The sequence below is a fragment of the Tamandua tetradactyla genome, chromosome 4 (genome assembly GCF_023851605.1).
Source record: "Tamandua tetradactyla isolate mTamTet1 chromosome 4, mTamTet1.pri, whole genome shotgun sequence".
Taxonomy (NCBI): Eukaryota; Metazoa; Chordata; class Mammalia; order Pilosa; family Myrmecophagidae; genus Tamandua; species Tamandua tetradactyla.
In genome coordinates, this window is record NC_135330.1 from 191,380,703 (window position 1) to 191,403,262 (window position 22,560).

Here is a 22,560-nt window from a genome sequence, read left to right on the forward strand (position 1 = left end):
CTCCTGATCTTTGCTCTTTGCTTCTATATTTCTTTAAGTATCCTATAATAAATTTCTCTTAAGTATTACAAAACATATGACGAATATCTACTTAGTGAATTTGGATATTTGCTTATAATGAGAGGGATAAAAGTTCAATCTAATATCTCACCTACTGCGCTCTTTGTGTTAACTAATTTGTCTGCCAAATGTCGTTTCTGTTAAAGAAAAAAAATTTATTACATCAAAAGTTCAAATTAATAATTCAAATTATAATACAAGTCACAGTAGGCTTAAGAAAGAATAGAGGCAGTAAAAATCTAATTGTAAAGTCCTCTTTGTTATAATTGGTTTTGCCCTTACGTGATGCTAGGGAAGCCATGGACACACTTAGCAGCCATCTCTCAGCCCTCGCCTACGCCCCGTTTTCTCCGTGTGCGTGCTTGCTTGCAGGTGTTTGGTGCATTTCCATTCATGCTTGTTTGCATGCAGGTGTTCATTATGTTTCTATTTAGCAAGAGACCACAGGCAGCCAGGGGAGACACTAAATCTTAACCAGCCCCAGCTGCTTGCCAGGACACAAAGGTGGCTCTTTGACAGGGTTCCCTCCCCCTGGAATATATAACAACCTATCACTTAGATGGCGTAGGTCCCTTATCTCCATTGTGAAGCAAGGCTTGCAGAGCTGCCAAGAAGTTAGCCTCTCTTAGGTGACCGGCCAAAGTGGGACTTCTTCCCTTGCTCCTTTGGACCCTTTTACTGATTTTTTTTTTTTTGATTCTTTCCATCTTTTTCCATCATAACCACTCTTGTGTTGCTTTGGTTATATTCCATCTGGAGCATATTGGTCAACACAGGACTCATGGATCTGCAAGACTAAACTAATGGGTTGCCCCTACCCTACCAACCTGGGTAGAGGTACCAACCCACAGCAGGGGACCTAGAGTGTGCTGTCTCCATCCTTTGGGGCAAGGATGACAATAACTGGGACTTTGAGAATTCACACACACACACACCCCCCACTCATGCATGCCGAGAACTTGGCTAGCTGGTTCCACAGTGAGATCAATGAGGTGGGAGCTTCCACCATTCGGCATTCACTCCCCTCACTCATGGTCTCTTCTACTGTCCTGGTTCTATCTGCAGACTACCCAGTCTGAGCCTCAGGTTAGTGTGAGGCTGGTGATTATACAGGAGACTATCAAAACTGAAGATGGGGACCTGGGTGCGAAAATGAAAGTATGTGCTTTTACAGAAAAGGAGGTCCATTATATGAAAGACAGGTACGGACAGAAGTCTGGAGAAGATGTCCCTTTATGGCTGTCCCGATTTTACAATAAGGGCGCCACTACCACCCTGATCAACTAGGCTGAATGGAGGTGTCCTGGCTGCCTCACGTCTAACTCCACCTTCCAACAAACTCTTAGTCAACTGGAGTTAGGGGAGGAGGAGGTGCGGTTGGGAGAGGAGCAGCTGATGGTGCAGCTGCTCCCACCCCACAGCCACAGCCACAGCCTCTTTTTGACTGGATCCTTCAGGAGTCAGATGAGAGTAATCCAATCTGGGTGACCTCCCCTGAATTCCAACTAAACCCTGGAGTAATAAAGAGGAAGTGTGGTCACACTGCAGTGATCGATCATTAGCACATGGATATTCCACCCCACAGGAGGGATTTCACCTCTCCACAGATTCCCATTTTCTACAGCAGAATATTAATGATCTTATTATAAAGGGACCTTCTGAAAGGGGCAGCAAGATAGTTCTCTCCTCACCCAGGGATTCTTTTGGGAGAGAGAATTGAGAGGGTTTATTGTATCCTTCCTTCTAGGGGCAGGGACTCCCTCTGATGAGGGTGGCTACCATGGTAACTGACCAAAGACCCAGACCGATGGGCAGTAAGCACCTGTCTGTTAACCCAGCAAATTGTAAGATCCACATGATGAGTCAGTGACCACCCCTTCCTCTCAGGACTCCCCCTCTCCGAGATATGTTCTTGTGACTACTAGAGCAAGAGGTACCAAAAGACACCTTAGGTGGGATCTCCAATGGGGAGCTTTGGGGAAAATATAAACTAGAAGGAGGGCCATGAGCTTGAGAAGAACAATCTGCCCCTGCCCAATCCCCCCACAAACCTGGATATGGGCAGTAGAAGGGGCAGGATCCTGAAGGTCTCCCACCTTTCCCTTTGGCTCACCTGAGGAGACTAGCCCCCAGGAAGGACCTCTTTACCCAGACTAGAATAAGTTGAAAATGGCCTAGACGTGGGGCCAAGGACCCTGTCCACCCCACCCCCAAGGACTAAAGGCCCTACACACCAGTATATGTACAATTTGGGAGACATGAGCATACCTTCATCATGCTTTTGGATAGAGATGCCCAGGCCACTATCATTACAGGAGATGCAGAGGGGAGGAGGTGACAAATCATGATGGGAGGTTTCAGGCATTCCATATAGATTTGGGAACAGGAGGTTGCTGCATCCCCTGGATGCCCCTGTCATTGTGTTTCCCACCAGGGAATGCTACATAGGGATTGACACCCTGCACCACTGCACATCTTAGCAACAACTGTGGGGAAATGTTTCCCCATGAGAGCAAATTCTGACCATCACAGCTGAACGAGTAATGGACCACACACTCCCAGTGCTCCCATCCTCTTGCTGCATTGTCCAGCAGTGGCAATACCACTTCCTGGTGGTGACAATGACATTACTGAACTCAGAAAGAACCTTGTATCTGTAGGTGTTCTCCACTCCACCATCTCTGCTTATATTGCCTGATGTGGCCAGTGAAAGGAGGAGGTGAAGCATGGCAGCTGACTATAGACTACTGGCGCTTGAATGTGGAAGTGCCCCCTTTGGGACCCATTGTTCCCAAACACAGAGCTCTTATGGCCTCACCGGCATTTGGTATGTGGTCATTGACCTGGAAAATGCCCTTTTGTTCATCCCTCTCTGGGAGGAGTCCCAAGATCAGTTTGCTTTCATGTGGCATGGCCCACAATGTATCTTCACTCTACTGCCACAGAGGTATTTAAATTCCCCCGCCTTCTGCCATCAATGGATGGGACAGGATTTGAAGAAACTGCTCCTACCTAAAAGGATTCCAAGTGTTCGATTGTATTGATAGTATCATGTTGGTGGGCTAGAGCAAGAAGCAAACTACACAGGGATTGCCTGCATTGCTAACTGGGCTTTGACAGTCCAGCTGGGCCATAAATTCTGACAAGACACAAGGCCCAGCCCAGCAGGTCACCTTCTTAGGCAGTAAATGAGCTGGATCCAGCGCCAGACTCCTGACCTGGTCCAGGAAAAATTACTGTCCCTAAAGTCTCAACTTACAAAAAGGAGCATAATCAAATGGTTGGGTCTATTTACATATTGGTTCCATTATATTCTTCATCCTGGTATCATCTTGGCACCCCTTTATCTGGTAACATGAAAAGCAGGTACTTCACACTGAGGAACAGAGGAGAAGAAGGCCCTGCAAGAGGTAAAAGTGGCTGTTTCAGCTGCCCTGCTTCTAGGACCTTTGGAGCATGGCTCTCCATTTGAGCTACAAGTTTCTGCCACCCAGACCCATAATAGCTGGTCCCTTTGGCAGAAAGAAGAAGCAACAGGAATTTGGAGATTCCTGGGTTTTTGGACAAAGAAGTTCAAAGACCCAGCCTTGCACTACTCCTGTTTTGAGAGGCGATGGCTGGCATGCTATTGGGAGTTGGTGGACATAGAAAGGTTATTGAATGCTCCCAAGTCATTCCCGGGGTCAGAAATCTCTGGGTTTCTGAGACTCGTTTCCCTGGACACATCATATAACAACCTGCTCCACACATGACTCTCTAAATTTAGATGTGACCTGTAGGAGCCAGTATAGCAAAGTGGTTAAATGTGGGGACTCTGGAGCCAGCTTGCTTTGGCTGACATCCCAGTTTTGCCCCTTGCTAACACAGCCTTGGCAAGTCACTAAAATATACCTCAATTTAATATCTACACACATGGATATGGTACATAATTGCTAATTAAAATGTTAGTATACTATGTGTTGCTTGGAATGATGATATCTGATTAAAATGTATAATTAGCAATTCTGGATTTTGCCCCCACTTAATGTAAGTTTGAAAAATACTTACACATTATAAACCAACCAAAGAGATGACAACTGAATATGTTTTACTGGTGATATATCTTTACGGCATAGTAAGAACCAGGCAGAAGTGTGTGAATAATAATACCAAGCTATTCTGGAAAATCAACATTGATAACGTCAGTGAGGAAGAAAGAGACTCCAGAAAAGTGCCCCAGACACAGCAGGCAGGGTGAGAGCAAATGGAAATCAATACGGAATATCTCCCTTCTCTTCCTTCACTACCCAAATCAGCAGGCTTGTGTGAAATTGTGCTTTTTTTAAAGTAGTGTCTAAAGGATAAATGAAATCGCAGCCAAATTCATGTACACATGCCTTTTAGCAATAGAAAATTTTTACCTAGGGGTGATTTATGTACCCAAAGATACTATCATGGTTCTTAATACAGCTATTAAGTCCTGTTAGTCTCTAAAATATATAAGCCAGAAAGTGTATAATTTAAAAGTTGAAGTCCCAAAACTTTAATTCACTCTTCACACCAAGTAAAGACTTAACAAATTACACCACTTCCAACCAACCACCTAAAAAAAGAGCAATAAATATACTTTTTATAATTAATGCTGCATTTCAAGAGCTTTTAATTACCTAGCAGTAAACTTACATAATCTTCTACAATCTCTTTGATCCCTGAAATTGAAAGGATAATCAACAAAGGCAACAGAGTTGTGTATTTTCCTGTTGGAGACACATCTGGAATTTGCTGCAAAACAATTAGAGTTGCATTATTAATTTTATGGTAAATTCCTATTAAATTTTCTAAACTCAAAGTCATACTTCTAGTGGCAGGCCACAGGGTATGAAAATGATAGACACATTAAATTAAAAGGGGAGGGGACTCAGCATATCAAAGCCCTCCCTTTAGTGTACCACTAAGTATTACATTATGGAATAGCTGCTTAATAATGCTAAATTTAATGTTAATAAATAAAGCTTAAATAACAATATTATATAAAAAATAATGTAATGATTATATAGAAATAATAAAACTTAAGAAATTACAACCCCTTGATAAAACTTCCATCAATTATATCACCTTCATCATAGAGTAATTATATTTTGAAAGGAATCATTTACAACCTATATATTAATTTAAAATAGCATCTTTCTGAAACAGTTAAAGTCAGCTGCTAAGATATCTTACCTGAACCTCACTTCTCTTTGATGTAGAGGGAAATTTTTGGAAGCCCAGTAGAGTAACATTTCCTAGAATCAAATTATTTATGGATAGGGCTCTCAGGCTATCCCCTCCCCACCACCTAAAATACAGAAATAAAGTGACTGGCCTTCCAGGAAGATGACAGAGTAGGGTAGTCTGGGTTCACCCCTGCTCCCTAGAACAAGATAAGGGATAGAAAAAATGACTGGGACTGCAGTCCTGGGGGGTGAGGGATAGAAGAGGCTCCTTACCATTTCATAGGGAGGAGAGAGGAAGGAAGTTTGGGATGGGGAGACCAGGGTAGGTCTCATTGGCTGTGACCCTACCAGGGGTGAGCAGTGGTGCATGAGGAAGTGAGGATCCAAGGGAAAGGATTGTCCCTCCACTCCAGCCTGTCCCAGCTGCTGGCTGGGGAAACTGCCCTGTGTGGCTTGCAGGCAGCTGCACACGCTCCCAGGTGCTGGGATCAATGGCCCCATCAGGCATCATGATTAACCATCTGGTTGGGCACAGTGAACAGCGATCCACTGGGCACCATGGGGGGTGCCAGACACTGCAATCAGCTGTTCTGTCAGGCACTGTGATTGAGCTCCTTTGTCCCACGTGCCGGGTTTGGCCATTCCACTCCCACTGCCCCATGCTGGGAGCAGCCCCCACCCACCCACCCCTGCCACCACGTATGCCATCTTGCCCAGCTGGCTGCTGCTGTCAGAGAGGGGTGGGCCTGAGGGGAAGAGGTGCCTCAGGAGCCACCTGCAGAGAAGAAGCAGTAAGTGCAGTCTGGCAAACACCCTGTCTGCTCAGTTTTTTCTAAATATATATTTATATTTTATTATCATTTTTAATATGTATACATAGTTTTATATTAATATTTTTTCTAATTCTTCTGTGGGCACCACTCTGAGTTCATACCCAATGTATCTTGGGGTGTCTCCTTTTGATTTCAGGGCCTACTATTGCGCTATATATTTTTTCAGGGGTGAAGGGGCTGGGAGTTGACCATGGGTCTCTCATGTGGTAGACATGCATTCTGCCATAACTACCCAAGCACCCTGGCCTAGCTTTTAATAGACCCTTAAGTAGAATTATACCCCTACATGAGATTGAGGCCTTGGTTTGGCGGGGAATTACCGACAAGCCAAGTGCAAAAGAGGACGTTCAATGCAAACCAAAGATATACAAAACTTTAGACAAGTGAAGGTAACCAATTTTCAAAATAAACTTATTAAGATAATCAAAGGCCTCAAATGCAACAGAAAATCACAAAGCATAGGAAGAGCCAGGCAAAAATGGGTCAGCCAGAGCCCCCAATCTTGGGTTTGTTCATGTGAAGCTTAACCCCACAAAGAATAGGTAAAGCCTACTTAAAATTAGACCAAAGAGTCAGCCCCAAGAGAACCTCTTTTTTTGCTTAGATGTGGCCTCTCTCTCCAGCCAATATAACAAGCAAACTTACCACCCTCCCCCTGTCTATGTGGGACATGACTCCCAGGGGTGTGGACCTTCCTGGAAACGTGGGACAGAAATCCTAGAATGAGCTGAGATTCAGCATCAAGGGATTGAGAAAACCTTCTCAACGAAAACGGGGAAGAGTGAAATGAGACAAAATAAAGTGTCAATGGCTGAGAGATTCCAAACAGAGTTGACAGATTATGATGGAGGTTGCTCTTACACATTAAACAGATATTACCTTGTTATTCAAGACGTAATGGAGAGGCTGGAGGGAACTGCCTGAAAATATAGAGCTGTGTTCCAGTAGCCATGTTTCTTGAAGATGATTATATAATGATATAGCTTTTACAATGTGACTGTGTGATTGTGAAAAGCTTGTGTCTGATGCCCCTTTTATCTACCTTATCAACAGATGAGTAAAACATATGGAATAAAAATAAATAATAGGGGGAACAAATGTTAAAATAGATTTAGATTGAAATGCTAGTAATCAACGAAAGGGAGGGGTAAGGGGTATGGTATGTATGAATTCTTTTCTGTTGTCTTTTTATTTCTTTTACTGAATTGATGCAAATGTTCTAAGAAATGATCATGATGATGAATACGCAACTATGTGATGATATTGTGTTACTGATTATATATGTAGAATGGAATGATCATAAGTTAAGAAAGTTTGCGTTTGTTGTTATATTTTTTTAATTTAAAAATTAATTTAAAAAAAAAGGCTCAGCCAAATGAACAAATCAAAACACCAGAGGAACACAGTATAATGACAACTATTCAAGGATATTTATAAAGAAATAAAAGTATCAGGAAGGCACTAGAAGAGCATAAAGAGGAATTCAAAAGATTAAATAGAAAAATGGCAGATGTCACAGAGATGAAAGGCACAGTAAAAAAAATTATAAATATACTAGAGACATGCAATGGCAGATTTGAAGAAGCAGAAGGAAGAATAAATGAGATATAAAACAGAAAAATTGAACTCCAGTGCCCAAAAGAACAAATGGCAAGGAAGATGGAAAAAACTGGAAGGGACCTTAGGGAAATGATGGACAACAAAAGACACACAATGATAATAATTGTTGGTGTCCCAGAAGAAGAAAAGAATAAAGGGCTGGGAAGGTTAGTTGAAGATATAATTTGGGTAAACTTCCCAACCCTTATAAAAGGCATAAATATGCAAATCAAACAAGCCCAATGAACTCCAAATAGAATTAATCCAAAAGAGGTCTACTCCAAGACACATACTAATCAGACTGTCAAATGTTGAAGAGCAGCAGAAAGTCCTGAAAGTGGCATGAAAAAATGTGATCTATTACGCACAAGGGGAAAAAACACGTAAGACTGAATTCAGACTACTCAACAGGCCCACGGAGGCAAGAAGGCAGTGGTATGATATACTGAAGATACTGAAAGAGAAAGGCTTTCAGCCAAGAACTCTTTATCCAGCTAAGTTTTTCTTCAAACTTGAGGGAGAGATTAAATTCTTCAAAAACTGAGAGAACTAGTCAACAAGAAATTGGCCCTACAAGAAATACTTACAATACATACAAGAAAGGGAGTTCTGTCAGCTGAAAAAGAAAAAAGACAGGAGAGGGAGGTCTGGAGGAGGCCACAGAATTGAAGAGTACCAGTAAAGGTAATTTAAAGGATAAAATGAGAGAAAGGGAAAATAATGTATAGATCTGACAAATATAATCTAAAGGATAAGACGGTAAATTCAGGAACTGCTTTTGCAGTAATAACTTTGAATATTAATGGACTAAAATAAAAAATAGTTTTACAGACTGGCAGAATGGATTAAAAAATAAAATCCATCTATATGCTGTTTCAAGAGATGCATCTTAGACCCAAGGACACAAATAGATTGAAAATAAAAGGATGGAAAAAGATGTTCCATGCAAGCTGTAACCAAAAGAAAGCAGAAGTAGCTATAGCTATACTTATATTAGATAAATAGTCTTTAAATATTAAAGATGTCATAAGAGACAAAAAAGGACACTGCATATTAATAAAAGGGATAATTCATCGAGAAGAAATAACCATCATAAATGTTTATGCTCCCAATCAAGAAGATCCAAAGTACATGAGGCAAACATTGGAAAAACTGAAGGGAGCTATAGACAGTTTAACAATTATAGTGGGAGACTTCAATATACCACCCTTCTCTATAGATAGAACAATCAGACAGAGGATCAACTAGGAAAAAGAAAACTTAAGCAATGTGATAAATGAATTAGGCATAATAGGCATATATAGATAATTATATCCCGAAATATCAGAATATACATTCCTCTTTAGTGCACATGAAATGTTCATCAGGAGAAATCATATGCTGGGATGCAAAAACTCATTATAGATTTATTAAGACTGTAGTTATCCAAAGCACTTTCTGTACACAAGGGAATGAAACTGGAAATTAATAATCGCTAAAGAACCAAAACTTTCACAAATATATGGAGATTAAAGAAAACTTTCTTAAATAATCAGTAAGTCAAAGAAGAAATTACTAGAGAAATTGGTAAATATCTGGAGATGAATGAAAATGAGAATACACCTATCAGAACTTATGGGATGTGGCAAAGGCCATGCTGAGAGGGAAATTTATTGCCCTAAAGGCCTATACTAAAAAATAAGAATGCGAAAAAAATCAAGGACTAACTGCTCACTTGGAAAAATTAAAAAAAGAACAGCAAACTAACCCCAAAGCAAATAAAAGAAGAGAAATAACAATGATTAAAACAGAAATAAATGAACAGGAGAAGAAAAAAACAGAATCAACAGAACCAAAAGATAGTTCTTTAAGAAAATCAATAAAATTGGTCAACCCCTAGATAGAGTGACAAAGAAAAAAGAGAAAGAACACGAAAAAAATAAGAAATGAGAGGGGAGTTATTACCATGGATCCTGAAGAAATTTTTTTTAATCAGAAGAGAATACTATGAGCAACTATACTCCAACAAATTAGATAACTTAGATGAAATGGACAAATTCCTAGAAACACAGTAACTACCTACACTGACTCAAGAAGAAACAGAAGATCTCAACAAACCAGTTACAAGTAAACAAACTTGATCAGTCATCAAACATCTTCCCACAAAGAAAAGCCCAGACCCAGAAGGCAACACAGGGGAATTTTATCAAACATTCCAAAAAGAACTAACACCAATCCTGCTCAAACTCTTCCAAAAAGTTGAAGAAAAAGGAATATTACCTAACTCATTTTATGAAGCTAATATGACTCTAATACCAAAACCAGATTAGATGGTACAAGAAAGGAAAACTACAGACCAATTTCCTTAATGAACATAGGTGCAAAAATTCTCAACAAAATACTAGCAAATCAAATCCAGTGACCCATTTAAAGAATTATACATCATGATTAAGTGAGGTTTATGCCAGGAATGTAACATAATACAGCACATGAACAAATTGAACAGGAAAAACCACATGACCATCTCAGTTGATACTGAAGGAGCATTAGACAAAATTCCACATCCTTTCCTGATTTAAAAAAAAAAAAACATTTCAAAGGGTAGGAATCAAGAGAAACTTCCTCAATATCAGACAGGGCATATATGAAAAATCTATGTCCAGCATCATACCTAATGGTGAGAGACTAAAAGCTTCCCCCTAAGATCGGCTGTCACCCCTATTACTCAACATTGTACTAGAAGTCCTAGATAGATCGACTAGACAAGAGAAAAAAATAAAAGACACCCAAATAGGAAAGAAAAAAGCAAAATGTCAGTATTTGCAGATGACATGATCCTATATCTGGAAAACCCTGAGAAATCTATGATAAAGCTACTTGAGCTAATAAACAAATTCAGAAAAGTGACAAGATGCAAGACTAATGTACAAAAATCAGTAATGTTTCTATACACAAGTAATGACCTATCAGAGAAGACAATTAAGGAAAAATTCCATTCAAAACGATGACCAAAAGAATCAAGTATCTAGGAATAAGCCTAACTAGGGATGTCAAAACTACAAAACGTTGCTGAAAGAAATTTTTAATGACCTAAATAGACGGAAAGACATTCCATGCTCATGGATAAGAAGGTTGAATGTCATTAAGATGTCAATTCTACTCAAACTGATCTACAGATTCAAAGCAATACTGATAAAAAAAACCAACCAACCTACTTTGAAGACTTGGAAAACTAGTTATCAAATTCATTTAGAAGGAAGAAAAAAAACCAAGTAGCTAAAAATATCCTAAAACAGAAAAGTGAAGTGGGAGGACTATCATTTCCTGAGTTTAGAGTTTACTATATAGCCACAGTGGCCAAAACAGCATGGTACTAGCACAAAAGACAGAAGTATCAACCAATGGAATCAAATCAAGAGTGTGGAGATAGACCACCAAATCTATAGACAATTGATCTTCAATAAGGCCCCAAATCCACTGAACTGGAACAGAATAATCATTTCAATCAATAGGCGTAGGAGAATTGGAGATCAATAACCAAAAAAAAGAGAGAGAACCCCTATCTTATACCCTATACAAAAATTTAATCAAATGGATTAAAGACCTAAATGTAAAAGCCAGTAACATGAAATATTTCACACCTATAAGAATGACTGCCTTAAAAAAAAACCAGGAAATTAAAAATTTTGGAAAGGATGCAGAGAAATTGGAACACTTATTCACTGCTGGCAGGGATGTAAAATGGTGTCGCTACCGAGAAGACAGTTTGACAATTCCTCAGAAAACCAAATATTGGGTTGCCCTGTGACCTGGCATATATACATATATGCCCAACCTTTCTGGGTATGTATGTATGTATGTATATACTCAGTATATACCCAGAAGAGCTGAAAGAAATGAGACAAACAGGCATTTGCACACTGATGCTCATGACAGTGGCCAAAAAATGGTAACAATCCAAATGGCCATCAACAAACAAGTGGATAAACAAAATATGGTACATACAAACAACGGAGTATTATGCAGCAGTAAGACAAAATGAGGTCCTGAAGCATATGACAATGTGAATGAACTTTGAGGTCATAATGTGAGTGAAATGAGTCAGACACAAAAGGATAGATATTGCATGATTCAGCTATTATAAGTCTGGTAAAGACCAATGAAAATTGCCTAAAGTTGAGAGTGCTATGATTGTACTACCAAGTAAGGATACTTTAAGACATGGTTTGTTTATTTTGGATATTATCCATGTTGCTCAATAGATGGAGGGAGACAAAGGGAACAATAACTGAGAAGCAGAGTGTCATGGTCAGGTTCATGTGTCAACTTGGCCAAGTTGTGGTACCTGTTTGTCTGGTTGGGCTGGTCTGTTGCAATGAGGACATTTCATAGAATTAGTTCATGATCACATCAGCTGCATCCACAGCTGATGCCATTTGTAATCGGCCAAAGGGGAGTGTCTTCTGCAATGAGTGATGCTTAATCTAATCACAGGAAGCCTTTTAAGGAGGATTCAGAGGAGACAGGTGTTATTCCTGCTTCGGCTGGTGAGCCTCTCCTGTGGAGTTCGTCCAGACCCTCCATCAGAGTCTTTGGCTTCACAGCCTGCTGTGTGGATTTTGGACTCTGCATTCCCACGGTCACGTGAGGCACTTTTATGAATTTTATATTTGCGAATGTTCCCTGTTGATTCTGTTTCACTAGAGAATCCTAACTAATATGCAGAGTGGCAAACTGTAATACATTTATGTGATGGAATATGGTGTGGCTACAAAAAAGGAAGGATGTCGAGAGGTACGCAATGAACTGAACAGATATTGAGGATAATGTGTTGTACAAGATAACCCAGAAACAAGAGTAAGCTAAGGACTCTTTCAGAAAATATTTGGAAGAAAATTGGAGCCTATATTGTAAGCACTTCTAGCAGCCACAGTTAGTCTAAAGTTGTAAATGTATTTCTGGATGCTGAGAAGCTGAGCTAAGTGTGTATCAGCAGGTATTTCCCTGCGACTTTGACTAACTCTGTAATACCTAGGATCCAGAGTGGAATGTTACAGCTCTGAAGGTTAACACAGCTATATATAATAACAGTTAAAGTAACTGAAAAAGAGATCAGGCCTCAATTACAGATAAAAATGAAGCTGGTCTGGCTGGATAAGGTAAGTCAGAATACAGGGTAAAAGATGATAGTTTATGTACTCTAGAACTTCACTTACTCTATGGGGCCAAAGGCAGAGAGGTATTTTATGTCTAGAACCTAAGTTTTCTGTAACACATAATCTAAATCAACTTGTCTGAATAGCTCGTTCGAATGACCCAGACTCCTGGGGTCCAGAGTGGGAACGAGGCCTTATAAAGCCTACTATAGCTACAGCTCTGTGTACCTTGGTGAATACCAGGACACATTTCACACTGTGGTGAGCCAATAATTGGGAGGTGTTGGTGGAGTCCCTTGAGGGTCCAAAGGAAAAAATATGTGCATATGGAATTATTGAATTTTCCCATCTGGGAAGCTCTAGGTACCCTCTCAACCATAGGGGACTCCAAGGAAATGGGCCAAGCCCTTCATTTTGAGGCTTGCCCTTATGAAACTTGTTCCTGTGGGGGAGAAGCAAAATCTATCCATGGTGAGGCCTGGGAGTTCCTTCCAGGTAGCCTCTTGGATGCCCTGATGTGGCCTCTCTTTAGGCCCAACTCTGCAAGGCAAGTTATTACCCTCCATCCCCCTCCTGCCCTCTGCATGGGACATAACATTTAGGGGTGAAGGTCCTGGGGCATGGCTCCTAGGGATGAGTCTTGTCCTGGAACCATCGGATTGAAAATGTCTTCTGGACCAAGGGGAGGAAAAGAGGCATTAAAGATGTGTAATAAAATAAGGCATCCATGGCTAAGAGATATCAAATAGAGTCAAGAGGCTACTCTGGAGGCAACTCTTATGCAAGCTTCAAAGAGATAGTGCAGATTTCCATGGTTTGCTAAACCCCAATGAGCATCACTCCTGTTGACTCTTGAGAATACTTATGGCTTGAACTGAGACTCTTGAAAGGTTTCATGCACTAAGTTTGCTTTCCTGGAACCTATAATTCTCAGAGGGTTCTTGTTCTAGTTTGCTAGCTGCTGGGATGCAACACACCAGAGATGGATTGGCTTTCAATAAAAGGGGATTTATTTCATTAGTTCTTCAGAGGAAAGGCAGCTAACTTTCAATTGAGGCTTTTTCTTATGTGGGAAGGCACAGTGTGATCTCTGCTGGCCTTCTCTCCAGGCCTCTAGGTTCCAACAACTTTCCCTGGGGTGATTTCTTTCTGCATCTCCAAAGGCCTGGGCTGAGCTGTGAAAGCTTAGATGAGGTATGCTGACCTGCTTGGGCTGTGCTACATTGCGCTCTCTCATTTAAGCACCAGCCAATTAAGTCAAACAGCATTCATTGTAGCAGACACGCCTCCTAGCCGACTGCAGATGTAATCAGCAACAGATGAGGTTCACATACCATTGACTCATGTCCACAGCAGCAGAACTAGGTACCCTCACCTGGCCAAGTTGACAAACTGAATCTTACTACCACATGTCCACCCCTTGCCAACTTGGCAACTACACACATTACCTTAAACAATATTAAGGTGCAAAAAATTTTCTTCTAGCTGTGGACCTATGGATCTCAAAACAATTTATCTGGTGCCAATATGCAAAAGAGGGACAGTCACAGGATCCACAGGGAGAAACTGGAAGGAAAACCTGCAGGGTAAACACCTTTGGATTTCAAAGCCTGAGAGTCATTTATCTTTCAGCTTTAGAAAGTGGCAGTCCCACCCTTTCCAAGGCCCTATGCAGTGGCCCACCTCTATCCAAAGCAACCTTGGAGGATATTGAGGAGACCACCTTTTTCTTGGCTCCACTCACTCCAGGCATTGGGGCCACACCTGGGCTCTCTGCCATTTCCAGGGCACACGCTCAACCCCTCCATGTGATGGCAGCCAAGTTCTCCCCCGTCTCCCAAGGAGCATGCTGTACCTTCTCCAAGACCTGAGGCTATACAACTCTTCCACTGCAACAAGGTGGGAGACTCATCCTCGCCCTTCAGGGTAAATTCACCCTCTCCGTGTATATGGGTGGGTCCACTCTCCTGGCAAAGGTTTCTGAGCTTCAGACCCAAGCTTCCATGGTTCTCACTCTGCAAACTCCAGTTTGTCCTTTTGTGTCCCCCTTTGTCCACATTGGCAGTGGTTCCGTTTACACCAACAGTCTCTTCAAGCACTCCAGGACTTCTCTATCATTCTCTTCACAGTTCCTCCAAAATCTTCCCCTTAGTCATCCAAAAAACCGTTCCAACATATCTGGTATTTGCAAACTGCAGCAGCACCCCACTTGGTACCAAATCTGTTCATGTTTGCTAGCTGCCGGAATGCAACACACCAGAGACAGATTGGCTTTCAATAAAAAGGGATTTATTTTGTTAGCTCTTCAGAGGAAAACAGCTAACTTTCAACTGAGGTTCTTTCATAAGTGGGAAGGCACAGGGTTAGGGTTAGGGTTATAATCTCTGCTGGCCTTCTCTCCAGGCCTCTGGGTTCCAACAACTTTCCCCGGGGTGATTTCTTTCTGCATCTCCAAAGGCCTGGGCTGAGCTCCAAATGCTTAGATGAGGTATGCTGACCTGCTTGGGCTGTTCTACATTGAGCTCTCTCATTTAAGCACCAGTCAATTAAATCAAACATCATTCATTACAGCATGCAAGCCTCTTAGCCGACTGCAGATGTAATGAGCAACAGATGAGGTTCATGTACCATTGGCTGATATACACAGCAACAGAATTAGGTACCTTCACCCAGCCAAGTTCACAGCTGAATCTAACTATCACAGTTCCTAAGCCAGATAAATCCTGAAATCCAGATGGACCAGCCTCTCCAAGATTACCAATTAATTACATTCCCCTATCCTTTATGTCAACACCCCTTCTCAACATGAAAAAGTTAGAACTGGCATTGCCCAGGGATTCCTATGAATCAGGAGAGGGATCAGGGAAGAAGGAGTAGGCATAACACAGAGAAGGAAAACAAGTATGACTGCTGAATCACTAATTTAATATTCCATCTAATCTCCAGTGTTTAGGAGCAGCTAGAAGGGAAAACTCAGAGATGCTGGAATAGTAGCCCATGGCAAACTCTGGGATCTGTTCTGTAGCTACTTGTTGAAGTGTACTTTGAAAATTATTGCTTTTTCCTTTCTCTGCTTTGTATATATGTTATCTTTTATAATAAAAATGATTTAAAAATTTAAAAATATTGTGAGCCATTAGTTTGCACCATGTATGGAATATTTGTATGTTAAGAATGTATGTGCTTGTACATTGCTGTATTAATAAATTTTTAAGAAAATTTAAAAAAACCAACTCCACTGACCTATAATTTACTTATAACAAAACATACACATTTTAATTCTAAAAACGAAAAGTGCTAAAATCAAAGACCTAACAGCACACCTGGAAGAACTAGAAAAAGAACAGTTTATGCTTGCTTTGGCATTAAGAAAGAAATAATAAAAATTAGAACAGAAATATATGAAATTGAGAATAAATAAATAGAATCAACAAAACCAAAAGTTAGTTCTTTAGAAGATTGGCAAACCCTTAGATCAATTGACAAAGAAAGAAAAAGAGAAGATGCAAATAAAATCAGAAATAAGAGGAGAGACATTTTGTGTTCATGGATTTGAAGACTAAATATTAAGATATTAATTCTACCCAAATTGATTTATAGATTCAACATGATCCAAATCAAAATTCCCAAAGCCTACTTTGTAGAATTGGAAAAGCCAATTACCAAATTTATTTGTAAGGGTAAGGGACACAAAATAGTCAAAAACATTTTGAAAAAAAAAAAAGAAATTGGAAGACTCTCGCTTCCTTACTTTAAAACATACTGCAATGCTACAGTGATATAAACAGCATGGTATTAGCATAAAGATACACATATTGATCAATGGAATCGAATGGGGAGTTTAGAAAAACACCCTCACATCAATGGTCAATTGATTTTTGACAAGGCTGCCAAGTCCACTCATGGGGATAGAACAGTCTCTTCAACAAATGGTACTGGGAGAACTAGATATCCACATCCAAAAGAATGAAAGAGGACCCCTAACTCACATCTTATACAAAAATTAACTCAAAGGGGGTGCAAGGGTAGTTCAGTGGTAGAATTCTTGCCTGCCACATGGGAGATCCAAGTTCGATTCCCAGCCCATGCACTTCCCAGAAACAAAACAAACAAGCAAACAAACAAACAAAAACCAAAAATTCAACAAATGGTGCTGTAACAATGAGATACACACATGGAAAAATAATGAAATGTGACCCCTGCCATATAACATACCAAAAATCCCCCACACAATTTAAAAAAGATTAACTCAAAATAGATCAAAGACCTAGATTTAAAAGCCAGAACCATAAAACTCCTAGAAGAAAACATGGAGAAGATGTGGAGAAATACGAACTTATTTACTGTTGGTGGGAATGTAAAATGGTGCAGCCCCTGTGAAAGACAGGGCAGTTCCTCAGGAATCTAAGTGTAGAATTTCCCTATGATCCAACAACCCCACTACTAGGTATATTCTCAGAAGCACTGAAAGCAGGGATACGAACAGACATCTGCACATTGATGTTCATAGCAGCATTATTCAAAAATTGCTAAAAGACAGAAGCAACCCAAATGTTCATCAACCAATGAATGGATAAATAAAATGTATATACATACGATGGAATATTATTCAGTGGCAAGAAGGAATGAAGTCCTAATGTATGCAACAACATGGACATTGAAACTTGAGGACATTATGTTGAATAAAATAAGTCAGACTCAAAAGGACAAATATTGTAGCATCTCACTAATTGGACTAAATATAACTAGCAAACTCATTGTGTTAATATCTAGAGCATGGGTCACCAGAAGCCAAAAATGAAGCCAAAAAATGGAGATCTAATGCTTAATTTGGGCAGAATATGTAATACGTTTGACTGTAAATATTTGGAAATGGATGGAGGTGATGGCAACACATTTTAGTCAGAGTAACTAACAGTGATGATAAATGGGTGTGATTGTGGTTGAAAGGGAAAATTTAGGGTCATATATGCGCTAGAAGCAAAGCCAGAGGATGAAACATGGGACAGTATAAAATAGTGAATGCTCTTCAGGGTGAAAACATTCCAGAATTAAGGTGGTGATGAATGCACAACTCTGTGAATATACTAGAAGACAGTGATTGACACTTTAGATGGATTGTTATGGTACATGAATTTATCTCAACAAAACTGCTTTAAAAAAAAAAAAGACTTACTACAAAGCTAGAGAAATTGAGACAGTTTGCTAATGGCATGAGGTATGGTATAAAATAATTAGAACAGAAGAGACAGTCCAGAGAAAGACTCATTTAATAGATGCCCTATAATTTTTGATGGGAAATGCAGGTAACTCAATAGGGAAAGGTAGTCTTTTTAGAAAAATCGTGTTAGAACACTGAATAAACAAGTTTAAAACGAACCCCAGCCTTTACCCTCACCACACACAAAAATTAACTTAAAATGGACCATAGACCTAAGTGTGAAAGCTAAAACTGCAAAAGTTCTAGAAGAAAACACAGGAGAAAAATATGCATAACTTTGAGGTCCACAAAGATTTCTTAGGACAGAAGTCACATGAACCATAAAAGAAAAATTGGTAAGTTGGACTTCATCAAAATTAAGGACTATGGATCTTCAAAGGATTGTTAAGGAAATGAAAAGGCAAACCACACATTGGGAGAAAACATTCACTATATATATATATATATATATATATCTTATTTGCAAAATATACATAAACATGAAACACAACTCAATAGGAAGATATGATTTTTTTAATGGGCAAAAGATTCAAACACATACTTCACCAGAGGAGGTGTATGGATGGCACAAAAAAAGATGCTCAACATCGTTAGTCATCAGGGAAATACAAATTAAAACCGTGAAGAAATACCACTATGCACCTATTAGAATGGCTGAGACTAAAAAGTTTGACCAAAGCAAGTGTTGGCATGTGTGTAGAGCAACTGGAACTCTCACATGCTACTGGAGGCAACAGAAAATGGCACAAGCACTTTGGAGAATGGTTTGCAAATCCTTATAAAGTTAAACCTACACCTACCATGTGACCCAGGAATTCCACTCCTGGAAACACAACCAAGAGAAATGAAAATATGAGCCAGACCAAAATTTGCTGACAGAAGCTCATAGCAGCTTTACTGACCAAGGACTGGGAACCACCCAAAGGTCCATTGACAGGTGAATGGATGAACAAATTGTGGCTTAGTTTGATTAATTGATACCCATGATATGGCGGAGTCACACACAATTCACACACAATTGTCAAAAGGTGGAAATAATCCAAGTGCCCATCAACAGATGAGTAGATACGTACAATGGAATATTTTTAAGCTGTAAAAAGGGATGAAGTCCTGATGCAAACAACATGGTGAACCGTGAGGACATTACACACATTTGTGTGATCTCACTAATATGAACTAATTACATTAAGGAAACTCATAGAGTCAGAATCTTGAATACAGATTATCAGGGATAGATTGGGGGTAAAGAAAGGGGAGATGCTTAATTTGCATGGAATTTCTCTTTAGATAGAGTCTAAAAGTTTGGAGATGATGATGATGTGGGTAGCACATTATTGTGAGTGTAAAGTGCTGAATTATGTACGCGAATGCGGTTGAAAGGGGAAGTTTGGGGGCGTGTATATTACTAGAATGAAAATTAGAAAACAAACACGGAACCGTATAGCACAGTGAATCCTGTTGTGGACAATGGACTGGTGTTAACTACAAGAATAAGAACGTTCTCTCATGAACTATAACAAATTTATGACACTAATACAAGGTGCTAATATACAAGGGTGGTATATGGGAAACAACTACACCTAATGTAAACTACGGACTATAGTTATTATTATTTTAATATCATTTCATCAGTTGTAACAAAGGTACCACACTAATGCAACATATCGACATGTAGGGGGTATTATGGGAATGCTTTACTTTTTACCGGCCATTCTTGTAAAACTACAACTTCTCTAATTGAAAATAATAATTATTTTCAAAAAAACATTGTGCTACATGGAAAAAAAAAAAAAGATTAACCAGAGCTGGTCATTATTTCACCATGCAGCTTATACCTGTCCCTGACTTCCCACTTCCTATAGGATAAAGTCCAAACTTCTCAGTGTGGCACAGGACACTCTTTATAACTTGACCTCAGTGTATTCCTTTAGCTTCTTTTCTACCTTACCATCTGCTCTAAGAATAAATTTTTTGCTGTTTCTGAAATATATCAGGTAATAAAAAAAATTTTCATACTTTAAATTTGTGTTTTATTTATTTTTGAAGGGTAATACATTTATATGTTTTACAATTCAAGACATATAAAAGTGTTTCCAGTGAAAATTGGACCTCTCCCCTGTCCCCCAGGGACCTGGTTCTCCTCCCCAGAGGCAACCAGTACCCTCACCCGGGACTCTCACTCTGCTGTGCCTTGACTCACACTGTCCCCTGTGCCTCGATGCCTTCTATTCTGGGGCCCTGGTTTGCCTGGCAAGCTGCTCCGTCTCTAAGATTTGGCTCAAATGTCACCAGTTTTCAGAAGCTTTTCCTGAAGCATTCACCTCCAAGCCAGAAGCCATCTGTGATCCTCCAGCACTTTATAAATATCTCTGAAACTTGCATGTTAGATTCCACTCTCCAAGGGCAGGAATCAAGTCTAAGTATTCATTCTTGAACTCTTAATCTGTGCACAGAGTTGGATGCACATGATGAGGCTTCAAAAATGTGGACTGAATCAAATTTCTTCCATTTGAGGTCAACTGAACTCATTTATTGAATGCTTATCCAAAAAGCTTCCAAAACTGTGCTTATAAGCAGTTTTCCTAGATACTGTTTCTGTTCTTGAGAATTTATAGTTTGATGGGAGAAATAACAAGGATGATGACAAGCACAGATCATCACTACAGAAATTCGGAGAAGGGAGAAGTCAGCATGGCTATAAAATTTGGAAAAGCTTGAAAGAGGATGGTTTTGAACTGTCTATAAGAGAAATGACAGGATTTAGCCAAATTAGTGCATTCCACGTTTAGGTAAGATAATAGCATAAGCCAAGAACTGGTGAGAGAAAGAAAATTAGGGAATTATGAGGAAGCTTGCCTAGTTGGAATGTCGAGTTCATGCTGGAAATAAGGCTTAATAAACAGGAATAAACCAGATTTTGGAAGACCTTGAATTTAACAGTTTTGAAAAGATGCCATTTTAAACTAACATTTCAGTTTTCTTTAAAATATTCCTTTAAATGTTTAATAAAAAGTATCCTATTATGGAGGTGACATAAATGATCAAAGTTACAACAGTAATGTCTCATTATACATTTCAACCAGGATGAACTGTGGACCAAAGCATCTGTTGGGCATCTACATGTTATTAGCCAAAAATGGAGTTTTAGTGTCTCACTGAATAATTTCAATATTGAAGAGAATTATAGTGTTTGAATTATATCACGTTCTTATTTCAGCTAAGCAAGCTTTCATAACTTTTAAGAAAACTTTTTAAGAATCTTAACATATTGAAATTTTGAATAACATATTTTAAAATATTACCTGCAATATAGCAATGAATAGGAAGAAAGCATTGGCAGCTTTGCTAAACTGCAGATACAAGAATCGAGGGAGAAAAGACCAGAGGCTGTACTTGGTTGTGCTATCAGTGAAGAGAAAAATACGATTATCAGCTAACATTCTGAACTCTAAAAGCACTAATGGAAAAAAAAAGTTACAACTCAAAAGTGGATTAAAACTAAAACATTATTATAAAAAGCCCTTTTCTAAGGATGTTTTATCTCTTTTGAAAGTATTCACTGTCATCTGAAAACAATCTTAAAAGAATAATTTTCTCCATTTCAGGAACTATGTGCTATGAAAACAGTAAACATGGAGAATCAGGGTTCAAACACCAAAGCATGGCACGTTGTGTCTGGATACAACAAATGGATGAGAATAGTGGAGGAAAGCAACACCTTTCATTCCATTAATGATTGAGATCATTTATTCACTATTAACACAACAAATGTTGATTGAGTAGCTACTGTGTACTAGGCACTATCGTAAGGGCTTATGATATACAAGGGAACACACAAGGATCCCTGCTTTTATGGAGTTTATATTCTGAGGTGGAGCAAGATAAACAATAATCGATAAGCATGGAGTTAGACATAGATATAGATACATGTTAGAAGATGGTGAACAAGACATTCCACATTTGCTATTGACCTATAATGTTTATGTCAAAGCTCTTAATGACTGTGGTAAATTTAAAAATAAGGACTAAAATCAAAACTGCATATTTTCTGAGTTATCAGAGGAGACGGTGGGAGGATGAACTAGATTCAGAATGAATTCCACAACACCACATGGCATAAGCGAAGAAGCAGGACCTACTGGGGAAATCGTGAGGGTCATGAAGCAAAGACTTGGGTCCCTGATCCTGTCATCATTGCTCCGAGGGCCCGTTGGGGCCAGGCAATGCCAGTGCACAGGCAGTGGTCTTGCAGGGATCCCGCCCCACTATTGCTCTCCATTCTAGTAGGAAAAGAGTGAGAATGACTTTGTCAGTAGGCAAAGCCCCTGGCCCAAGGAGTCTGGTCTTAGGTGTCATCGGTTTGTGAGGGAAAACTAGCTCAAGCCACCTTGGAAACCAGGGTTCAGGTACAGTGCCTCTACTTGGTGATGGGAAGAGATGTTAAGGGTCCACAGACCCTGGCTGGGTCATCATCCAGGCAACCAGGTGGCTTCCTGCGTCACTGTTAGATCACTCTG

The 22,560-nt window shown here is 39.7% G+C and overlaps 1 protein-coding gene across 10 annotated transcripts in view; it reads right to left on the reverse strand.

The window, feature by feature from the left end:
* Positions 1 to 22,560, reverse strand: part of LOC143681660 (phospholipid-transporting ATPase IB-like) — a 232,010-nt gene that overhangs the window by 198,164 nt on the left and 11,286 nt on the right. For 4 of the 10 annotated variants that reach the window (XM_077158874.1, XM_077158873.1, XM_077158875.1 and 1 more), the window contains exons 3-5: positions 21,346 to 21,445; positions 4,723 to 4,821; positions 152 to 197 (exon numbers count right to left, since the gene is read on the reverse strand). The exons of 1 other annotated variant lie outside the window; for it this stretch is intronic. In XM_077158874.1, the coding sequence (XP_077014989.1) occupies positions 152 to 197; positions 4,723 to 4,821; positions 21,346 to 21,445 (245 nt within the window). Of the gene's footprint in view, positions 1 to 151; positions 198 to 3,355; positions 3,462 to 4,722; positions 4,822 to 21,345; positions 21,446 to 22,560 lie in introns of all 10 variants that reach the window. 5 more of the 10 variants (XM_077158880.1, XM_077158878.1, XM_077158877.1 and 2 more) reach the window with 2 other exon arrangements.